This window comes from Serinus canaria, chromosome 1 (genome assembly GCF_022539315.1).
Source record: "Serinus canaria isolate serCan28SL12 chromosome 1, serCan2020, whole genome shotgun sequence".
Taxonomy (NCBI): Eukaryota; Metazoa; Chordata; class Aves; order Passeriformes; family Fringillidae; genus Serinus; species Serinus canaria.
Genome location: NC_066313.1, coordinates 78,905,438 through 78,916,689, shown reverse-complemented (window position 1 = coordinate 78,916,689; position 11,252 = coordinate 78,905,438). Strand labels below are relative to the sequence as shown.

The 11,252-nt window shown below is 39.4% G+C and overlaps 1 protein-coding gene across 1 annotated transcript; it reads left to right on the top strand.

The window, feature by feature from the left end:
* The first annotated feature begins 1,713 nt into the window (after positions 1–1,713).
* Positions 1,714–10,981, top strand: ARGLU1 (arginine and glutamate rich 1). Its single transcript, XM_009085342.4, has 4 exons — positions 1,714–2,300; positions 6,190–6,415; positions 8,759–8,842; positions 10,108–10,981. Exons 1-4 carry the CDS (start codon positions 1,945–1,947, stop codon positions 10,270–10,272), a joined length of 831 nt encoding a protein of 276 aa, XP_009083590.3. The 5' UTR covers positions 1,714–1,944; the 3' UTR covers positions 10,273–10,981.
* Positions 10,982–11,252: the final 271 nt, after the last annotated feature.

Here is an 11,252-nt window from a genome sequence, read left to right as displayed (position 1 = left end):
TCCAGGTTATAGTGACTTATCAAGAGAAAACTCAGTTTATGATAAGTATTTTTAAAACCCATTTATAGTTATAAGTGACTGTAAAATTATTAAATCTGCCCCTTCCTCCATGCTACATTTCAGGTGAAGTTTAATACATCCACTATGACACACACTACTAAAAAAATTATGATCCATTTTTCATCCAGAACCTGATGCACCGTGTGAATTTAAAAGCTCCAGTACACGTTTGTAGACAAGTTGCTGCGGGAAAGGTGCCAGCTAGAAACTCACCTACCCGGTCAGGGGCTAAAAGGTCTGATTATCAACTTCCTTAGTTACCTGTTGCATAAGCTTCCCCCGGGCTAGGGACAAACAAGAGTGCCCAGGGCCTGTGGCACTGGAATTCCTGCCGTGCAGGTTTCACCGTGTCCATTACTCCGCTGTTACTTGCACAGTGACTCGTCAGAAAGATGCTTCTATTTGATTCATTTATGGTACTAGATACACTGAATTTCAAATCAAGAAAGTCTTCCTTCGAGAAAAAGAAGGCAAGGCAATCAAATGACTTGAAGAAAAGACCTTATAGTGAGATTGGATTATGTCCAGTGGCTACAGGAATGTTCTGCAAGCTTAGTAAAAGTACTTAAAAAAATGCAGACCTCCTGAAAAAAAAAAAAAAAAAGGCATACAAGTTGTGAAAGACATCAAGGAGCTAAAAGTAAAGAATGAGGTTAACTATCTATAGATTGCACCAGTTTACTGAAATAAAGAATAACACCAGTTTCCAAATTTTGTCATCACAGAAACGCCAAACAATTACATGGCAGAACTGGGATAAAACCATCCTACACAGATGCCTATAGAATCTCTGAGTTCATACTCTCTCCCTGACCTGGATACCACTGAGTTCATACTCTCCTATGCCTACACACCTGTAGTTAACAATGGACAATAATGTCTACAGGTAAATGTATTTAAATACAACCAAGACAGCCCTTTTCTGTACCACAGTGAAACCACCAGGAAACAGATCCCTGGCACCCTGGGCATCTCTTCGGCCAAACCTACACGGCTGGACTGACAAACCCTCAGCTGGGTCGACGCTGGAACCAGGACTGATGACCTCTTTTTCATCTTTCCTTCTGTAATTCATCTTCCCCTCTTTTAATTCCTCTCTTCCCTTTCATCCTGCTCCTTTATCCAAAACTCACTGCCGTGTGCTTATAGATTTCTTTGCCAAGTGTGTAATTCACTGATAAAACTTTCTGGTTGTTTGCGACCCCTCGGACTTTCGTGGTTCCTTTCGACCAGCGATCATTTAGGAATCTCAGAAGATTCTTTGCCTTTAAGGGGGGGGTCTTCACTGTGGTGCAACAGAGGATTAGAAAACTCATTTTCACAATTTAGTGGTGGCTCTAAGTATTTTCGTAACTTCCTTCACCTGCAGTGATAATTCTCTCTGTTCCCCGTATGAAAACAAAATAAAAATAAGATAATCAGTGTCTGAAAGAACTTTCAATCAAAGGCAACACAGCAACTCTCTCTGAGGCGACCCCCGGCCGGCGCGCGCTCCGCCACCGCCGCCGAGGGGCCCGCTCCGAGTGGCCCTCGCCATTGGCTGCCGAATATTGCCGAGTGCTCTCGTGCTCCTCCGGCTCGGCGCCGGAGGCGGCGGGGAGGGGAGCGAAGGGCTCGAGCACGGCGCGGTGCATTGTGGGGCGGGAGAGGAGAGTCACTGCTCAGCTAGGGCGGCCATCTTGGCTGCGTCCGGACTCGCTCCCGCTCCCGGGGCCTGCTCCTTTTCCTCGCAGCGCAAAGCGGTGGAAAGGGAGAAGACGAAGGGCCCGCCAGGGCGGTGCTGATGCGCGCAGAGCCTCCTCGCACCTCTCCCAGGCGCCGCTAGCAAAGGGGGCGGGGGTGGTCGAGCGGTCACCGGCGCGGCCTCTTCTCTCCTCTGCCGGGATGGGTCGGTCCCGCAGCCGGAGCTCGTCCCGCTCCAAGCACACCAAGAGCTCCAAGCACAACAAGAAGAACCGGAGCCGATCGCGGTCCCGATCTCGAGAAAAGGAGCGGGCAAGGAAGCGCTCCAAGTCCCGGGAGAGCAAGCGGAACCGGCGCCGGGAGTCCCGCTCACGCTCGCGCTCTAATACGGCCCCCTCCTCCCGGCGCGACCGGGACCGGGACCGCGACCGCGCCTCCTCCCCCCCCGACCGTATCGACATCTTCGGGCGCACGGTGAGCAAGCGCAGCAGCCTGGACGAAAAACAGAAGCGGGAGGAGGAGGAGAAAAAAGCGGAGTTCGAGCGGCAGCGGAAAATGTGAGCCCCGGGCCTGCGCTGGGGACGAGGGGGGTGGTGAGTGATGGGGGAGGAAGGGAAGTGCTCGGTGCCCGTCTCTCCGCGCCTTCTCTGTGGGCCTGCGGCTGGCTGCAGGCGTTTGGGCCCTCGCTGAGGCCGGACCAATGCCTGTTTTCCCGCCATCCGCCCCTTTCTCCAAGCTCGGCTCCCTCAGGTGCGTTAGGAGCCGCCCACTCGGGTGCGAGCCCCCCGCACGCCTCCTCCCTCTCGCCGTCCCTGCCCGCTTCCCGTCCGCCGTCGCTGGTCTCTCCCTGCTGCACTGCTCCCAAACTTCCCTGTGCGCCGGAGGCCTCGGCGCCCCTGAGGCTTTGTGCTGCACTGCCGCACGCCCGCCCCTCCCCTTCGTGGCGTGGAGCTTGTTACGCGTCGAGCGGAGGCAACTGGAGGTGCTCGAGTGAGGGTTTCAAGAAACTATGCAGCTCCTAGATTAACACTGTGGGATTACTTTCTTTCCAAATGGGACAGTGAGATCCGGGGGCTTGTTTCATTTGAAACCTTGCCCTTTTTTCACTTTATGCAATGCTTATGGGGAGTGTGGTTATTTATTAAGTCTGCAGATAGAAATACTATTTTAATAAACGATGGGGATGCAATAATATGTTTAGCAGCATATAAAGTTATAAAACAGACCTTTATGCAGCAGAGAGGAGAATGGTTTGTAATCAGGTGATTCTTTTTTTTTTTGAACACTACCTTTGCTCATTGGACCACCTTATCCAGAAAAAGCACTTCTTTGTACATATGAAGCCAAGTGGTGTTGTTAATTCTTAGGTGGAGCTGTACTTAAGCCATATCATTCTCAGGAAATACTAGTTGTTGCTGTTGGTCTTGGTGACCCCAAGCTTATTTTCCTTTGAAGGTAATCACCTTTGCTAACTTCAGAGTTTTGACAGTCAAAAACTTCCACAGTAGCACAAACATGTTTTGTGCTACTTAGTTTTGTGGTTTAGAATTTCATTCACTACCTAAACTAACAAAAATATTGTGTGCATATCTGCAGTGAAGAACTGGAATGTGCTTAAAAATTTGAGAATAGAATGAGTAGTTTATTCTAGTACTTAGGAGCTGGTTTAGTTCATGTGTAAGTAAATTTTCTATGTAAGTTAGGTTTTAAATTTTAAAAAGCTCATGAAGTCTCTATAGAAGGAATATGATATTTCAGCAATACTTGCTACAGAATAGTAGACGTTTGAGGAAGAACCAGTATTGGAAAAGATTGAACCAGTACTGGAAAAGGGTATGAAATTTTGATACTTCTACAACACACTTGAAGAAAAAAAAAAAAAAAAAAAGGCAATAAAACTTAGAGTAGAAAAGTATGGTACTTTAGTAAGCCATCTGTAAATTGTGTTAAGTATATTAGTATAGATTCATGTTAGATAAGGAAAGAAGTACTTCCTTTAGTGGACATTTCATACATTGGAACTGACTTTCTTCTTCTCATGTCTTGTTCAAATCTCAATACACAGCCTAACTTTAGCCCTTTCCTATAGTGCTCATTTCCTTGCCTTGCAGGTATGATTTTTTTCCCCTCAGAAATTTGATAAAATGTATTGTTTCTTTTCTGCAGATTTCATACAATTACTCTTTAAGAAGTAAATGGTTCATACAAAAAATAGTTTTTACATTAGTAACTTATCTGTTGCTCTGGAATCATAACTCAGTAGGCCAGGATGATAAAATGATAAAATACAAGTTCATGTGATTTAAAAAAAAATAGTTGGTATGCTACAGAATAAATCACTGAGATTTATATCTGTGCTTATAATTTTATTTTCTTAGTAAGATCTAAGCCATTGTAATATCATTGCCGATAAGTCTAAAAATACATTTGATTCATTTAATTAAATTTGAATGGAGTTTGTTGGAGTGAGAAGAATGGAACATGTGCAGGCACAGTGCTTAATTTGAGTGCATCATCAATTGCTGAGGATATTTGAAAGTCTATTTCAGACATGATTGCCATGGAACTATGCACTCTGTATTCAATTAGCTAACTTTTTTTTCTAGATGTCCTGATGTTAAATGTAAAGCTATGATAGTTTCATAAAACATGAGAATATGAACTTAATGACAATTTATTTCTCTGGAACTCTAGCCTCTTATGTATACAAAGCAGTATTGGTTCAGGATGGTGAGAGTACTCGCTGCTGAAGAAAAGGGAAGGGAAACCTTTTAAAATAAAATCATATTTATTTGAGTGGGGTTGATGCATTTTTCTGGGAGTGGTCTAGGTTTTTTGTTTGCCTTACCTTGCTTTGGGGTTTTTTTCTGATAAAAATCACTTCAAGATATTTAGTGTCCATCTTGGAAAAATGAATGCTGGTGTAATGTGTTCCCAGCTAAATTTGCTATCTCTTGAGGATTGTAAGATTAAAATTGGTGTTCTCTGGCCAAATTATTGAGTTGGGGATTCCAAAACTTTCTATTGAAGGAGATCCACTTAGTTCAGTAAGTGTAGTAGATCCACATAGCTCAGTAGTTTTGAAAACATGACACATGACTACAGGAAATTGGGAGCCTTTCACCTTTATATTTCCCGTGGTCATCTGGATAAGTAATCCATACTTCACATCTCCTACTGCATATTTGCAAGTTGTGCTGTGGGTCATCTAAAAGTTGGTAAATTATGTAACTTTTTTTAGTAAGTTGTTTTTCAAATAAGATAGATTAGGAAAATTTTCCAAATGAGATAGGAAAATGCAGTCATTCTGAAAATGACAGGATATTAAGATACTACAAGTAGTTGTTCTTCTAAATCTTGCATTTGTGTTGCTGGCAGGCCAGATCAGAAGAAAAGTTTTATAAGATTGTTCTGTACTTTGTGGAATATTTGAAACAGAAGTTCAATATCAAGTTTAAAACCAAGAGTCTTCTCCCCAAAGCCCATAATAATTCCAGATGAATTGTGCTACATGAAATATAGAGTATTCACTGTTGTTCATCCTTGGATATCTGAATGCCATGTTGCACTTGTGATTACTGCCTGGAGGGGTTTTTTTGTGTGTGGTAATTAACCTGCAAATTTACCTGATTTTTGTATCATTTTTAATGAAAAATTTAAACAGTGATCAGGCTGAGTGATAATACTGCTGCTCAACTAAAATAAAGACATTTGAAAATATTTCCAAGATTCAGAAAATGGAAAGATGCAGTTTGCAAGGATTTATTTAGTTCTTGGTATTGATATAATTTATTTTTGATCATTATGGTAGAAACAGAGTTTTGCAATAAAAAAAAGTTAAGATCTGAAGTTACTGAAATTTGTTAAGGTAAATGATTGGATAGCTAGATTATAGGTATAACACTTGGAATTCTAGGTAAAATCACAAGTTTGAAATCACAAATTTTATTTCTTCTGATTTAAGATACTGGAGATAGTTTGGTGCCTCTAAGGTGGTGGCTGTAAGGCAAGATTTTACAGGATATTATTGCTATATGTGGCTTAAAATTGAGACTGTATAAACTCCTGAAGGGTGAATGATGGTCAAAGTTGGGTGGGGTTTGGATTTTTTGGAGGAGGGGGACATGGTGTTGTAGTTGTTGGTTTGGGTTGGATTTTTTCTTCCCCCCCCAGTTGTGATCAAGAAGTAGAATGATAGTTGTCCTCAATTTAGTCTGTTATTTAGAAAGATTTAGACTAAATATGGAATGGTTTGAATGGATTCCCTGTTACAGGAGCACTGCCTGAATATTCACTTTCTTTAAATGTAGGGCAAAATATTCTTTAAATATATAATCTCTGTGTGAAAGTTTTTGAGTAGCAATGCTGATGCTGCGTGTTGAAGGAGTTTGTTTCAGTGCCAACGTTATTGATTAAAAACGTAATCCTCATGTTTGCATTTTGCAGTCGTCAACAAGAAATTGAAGAGAAACTCATAGAGGAAGAAACTGCTCGAAGGGTGGAAGAACTTGTAGCTAAACGCGTAGAAGAAGAGTTGGAGAAAAGAAAGGATGAGATTGAGCGAGAGGTTCTCCGCAGGGTGGAGGAGGCTAAGCGCATCATGGAAAAACAGTTGCTCGAAGAACTCGAGCGACAGCGACAAGCTGAACTTGCAGCACAAAAAGCCAGAGAGGTAACGCTCGGTCGTTTGGAAAGTAGAGACAGTCCATGGCAAAACTTTCAGTGTCGGTTTGTGCCTCCTGTTCGGTTCACAAAGAGATGGAATACAGCAAATCTAATTCCCTTCTCATATAAACTTGCATTGCTGCGAAACTTAATTTCTAGCCTATTCAGAGGAGCTCACTGATATTTAAACAGTTACTCTCCTAAAACCTGAACAAGGATACTTGATTCTTAATGGAACTGACCTACATATATTTCAGAATTGTTTGAAACTTTTGCCATGGCTGCAGGATTTATCAGCAGTCCTTTCATTTTGGGGAAGGGTATTAAAAAATATGTAATTATGTATCCTTCATTTGTTTCATTTTGTTTACCTAGACTGTAAGAGGCTTTTGCCTTCAGCCAGGCAAAAAGCAGGGTCCAGCAATGAGCTGCAGTACCTGTCTTTAACAAATAGGTTTCTTATTCTTCATTTAAAATGAACATTTTCCTTGAGCATACATTGGACTAATTCTGGGACTTCGAGCATAAGCCCATCCACGTCTTCACGAAGGATCTCTGTCCAAATCATTATATCCATTTTTAATAACTACTAACAACTCCTTTTTTTCTCCCTAGAAGTTATAAAAGAGCAGGTTGCCCTTGTCTGAAGTCAAGCTGAACGTGTGACTTGGGTTTTTGGGGCCTTTTTTTGTTGTTTTATTTTGTTTTTTAATCAGCAGCTGGAGCAGAAGCTGAAAATGTCTTTCTGTGAGACAGTAATTTGCTACTAAAGGCTTTGATGCCTGCCTGCACCAATCATTCCAGGATCCAGAAATTTCAAGACAAACTTCAAACCATAGAGGAAATTTGTGCTAAATAGTCATAAGTGCTAAATGCTTTTTTCACTCTCTATGTCCTACACAGTTTATTTTAAATTAATATTTTGATTGGCTTGCGAAAGGAGAGACGGTAGCATTGCAGCTTTCCCCTTCATACTAGATGTGACTTGTCAGTCACATAGTATAAAATTAAATGGAAACAAATGGAATGCTGAGTTACAATAAACTCTAAAAAGAATAAATAAATTATACTTTTCTTGCAAATTCAGACTTTAATATCAGAGTTTCAGTTGAATTTACGTGTTTGTAGTCAGCTAATTCTTCATATGTAGAGGTTTTCATTTGATCAGATGGATGACTTGTTTTTTTAAAAAAAGTATTTTTGGTATCTTCATCATGTGGAGAAGTCCCACCAGTTCCTTGTAATGCAGAATGAACCTCCATGCCTGGAGTGAAGTGTGCTAGCTAGTAGCTGGTTACTAGTCATAGTAAGAAGTTTTCATATGCTTGCTTTGTTCGTATTAACTTTTTTTTCTTACACAGACACAAACTTCTGGCTAACTTTAAATCCTCCAAATATAAAAATAATTTGGATATATATTATGTGAACTGAAACACTTCAAAATTTTTCACGCAGTCTTCATATTTGAGTTGCATAACAGAGTTCCATAAAATTCACCAAGAAAACAACAATTACAAGGCTTTATTTCCTGATCTTGCCTTCCCTGGACTCCTGAATTCCAAGTTCATACTGCAGACAGTTTCAGCTGTCTTAAAATTGTCAAAATACTGAATGTTAAGTCCATTCTCCCCATGAAAGAAGCCCATAGCTCCATGAAGTATGGATTACCATTTGTATTTTTCACTAACAGTAAATGTATTTTTCTTATTAACTGTTTGCCTTAGGAATGATTTACATATTTTTGTTCCTTCTTACCATAAACATCTGCATTCCTCAGCTCAGCCTTCCTTGTATGTTGTTTCTTTATAAATGGTTGAGCTGCTGATGCAGGTATTGCCAAGCTAACAGTACAAATCATTTTAAAGAGGAAGCTGGCGCGTATGGCAGCCGAGGAGCACACTCTGCAGGACACTGGACAAGACAGTAAATATTCAACTTTTAATGCTGATTAAAGGAGTATAGGTAAAGAATACGTAGGTATACTTAATTGGTGAGACAAACTATTCACTTTATTTATATTTTCTATATTACTTTTTAATTTGGTAAATACTATCCAGTTTTTGTAGTTGTCCTTGTTGATTTGTGTGATATTAAAATTCTAGTAATAAATTGTCAGGATTCTATGATTAGGGAGGGTTTAGTTGGTTGCTGTTTGGACTGGGCGGGATGATTTAAATTGAGTGCTAGAAACCAGTTTTAGTGGCTGCACAGTTTACCGTTGTGAGGCAAAATAGGTGGCTGTAAAGCTGCCACTTTAAGTCAGTTCACAAAAGAATTCTGAGAAAGATTAGTGAACATGCAGAAATGAATATTTTACTTTACTAACATCTTGCCCTGTCCTCCCCTTTAGGAAGAAGAGCGTGCAAAGCGTGAGGAACTAGAGCGAATACTAGAAGAGAATAATCGAAAAATTGCAGAAGCACAAGCTAAACTGGTATGTGAAGGTGTAGTTAACTGTTCTGTAGGAAAATACAGGTGTCTCTGCCAGATCTGCAACACAATTAAAATAAACAAATCAACCTTTTCTAGAGTTTAACTGGCATACTGCTGGTTCCATCAGTAACATTGCTCTCCTTCCCCTGAGCATGAAAGACCAGATCCTTAGCAGTAACACTAGGCTGGTAAAATAGTTCAGATGCAGTTAATTTAGAGGGGAAATTGCTGCCTTCAGAATTTAAAAAGTACGTTTTAACTATATCTCATGGGGAGGGTTGAAATAAGTTTGCCAACATGTTCAGCTTTGTCTGGCTAATTCTGTTTTGTTGAGTGGGACAAGTACAAACTAGATTTGATTCTAGTATAATGTTGATGAAGAAGTGCTGAAAGGGACTTTCAGCATAAGCTTAAGATGTGTGAGCTAGGAAAGTCTAACTTACGTTGGTCTTCTTAAGCCCTTTTAAATCAGGTGCTTGCCACATGAAAACATTCAATATCATTTATCTGATTCTAATCAGTTGATGATAAGACAAACTAAGCTGCTTCTAAATCCCGATTGAACTCTGTCAGTTTCAATTGCCCAAGTAATTACGCCTCTTTCATATAAAAATGAGACTTCTTAAATCTTTTTGCTTGAACTACATCTGCTTTAGATTTCTTTCTGTTTTACCCTTTTCTTAATCTCTTACAGTAGAAACAGGGCAAATGGAAAATTTAAAGTATTGACTGATGTAATGAACTAAATAAGCACCTTTAGAAGACCACTGGGAGAGCTGTAAAAACCATAGGTCAATATAAGGATTGACTAGTTGCAAATCAAGTGAAGATGGTTTTTGATTAGGAGGGGTTTTTAGATGGGTTTGGATCACGAAGACCTTTGCCTGAAGATATGTGACTTCATTATATGTGTATGTTACTTTAGCTTACATGTGACAAGTGTTGGGACAATTTCTGTATGTATCTAATGTCTTCCTTAATTAAAATGTAATGTGTTGTTTGCAAAGCAATTCTGAAAAACTTGGCATGCAAGCACTCAAGATTTTGATACACTAGCTATAGAAAGTTCTCAGTGTTTCTTTTAAACTCAATTCAAATAACCATTTTGTAAATGGTTTCACTGAAACCAACTATGGTACCCAGCTCAGGCAGAACTGCCTACATACTTATGCAGGATTTGACCTGTTAGGAAGTTAGTATGGACTTGTAAATTGCTTTTATGACTACAAAATATGCTGGCCTAAATTTTACCATTTTCCTATATAGGCTGAAGAACAATTGAAAATTGTTGAAGAACAAAGAAAGATTCATGAGGAGAGGATGAAACTAGAACAAGAGAGACAGCGTCAGCAAAAGGAAGAGCAAAAAATTATCCTGGGCAAAGGAAAGTCTAGGCCAAAACTGTCCTTCTCCCTAAAAAGCCAGGATTAAATTTCAACTCTGAACTCTTAAAAGTAAAAAAGAAACAAACAAAAACAACAACAAAAAAAAAAGGAAAACAAACAAAAACTTTGTATGGTAGCTTCATGTTGAAGTGTTTTTTGGTTTTTTTTTTTTCTTTCTCTCAAATTTTTTTTTGTCTTTTTTGAAAGTTGGAAAGTTAGCTTGTTCTAATAGGGGCTGTGCTCTGCAATTCTTTTTTTTTTTAAACTTCCATTAAGTTAAACCCTTATCAGATCATCGTTGCCTTTTAGAGGATAATCTGTTTTCATCAATTTTGTTTTTGTGTTGGTGGTCTGAAGCAACTCATGTCACTTTATGAACTGTGGATGATCTGATAAGGTTTTACTGACCTACTCATCAGAGTTTGACTCTGATAATTGACAGAACTTTTTACTGGGTATTGCTGACTTTTAATGTTTTTATTTTAAAGTCAGTAAATACATGAGTAAATTGCCATAGTATTACTGGACCTCTGTGGTTTATTGTTAAATCAGTGTCCTATGATACTGTCCCATTGTTGCGCTTGATGTTCCTGATACAGGTAAGGAAATAGTTTGTCATTTCTGCTATGAATACATAGAGAGAGTTCAGTATTGTCTCTGTTAGATTTGTTTTTATTACATTGACAGCATTCAACCAGCGTTCCCCATTGTGTAAATAAACCAATTTGCTGAATAAAGTGAAAGTCTTAAATTCATATGTTTAAGTAAATTTTTTTAGTACACTTCTATAAACAGCTATAAGAGTGACAATTCACATTATTAAATTCAAGACTATAGTAATATTTTTTTAAATTTTGCTTTAAACTATTGTGGCTTCTACTTATAATGCAAAATCACACACAGTAAAAAAATCCCTGCAGTTGTGAATGTTATTGATGGCTGCTGCTGTTTTTATGAATGTTGGTTTTTATTCTGACAGAGACTTATTTCCGCTGTAGTATCATGTTTAAACGGCTGTTTGGCTTA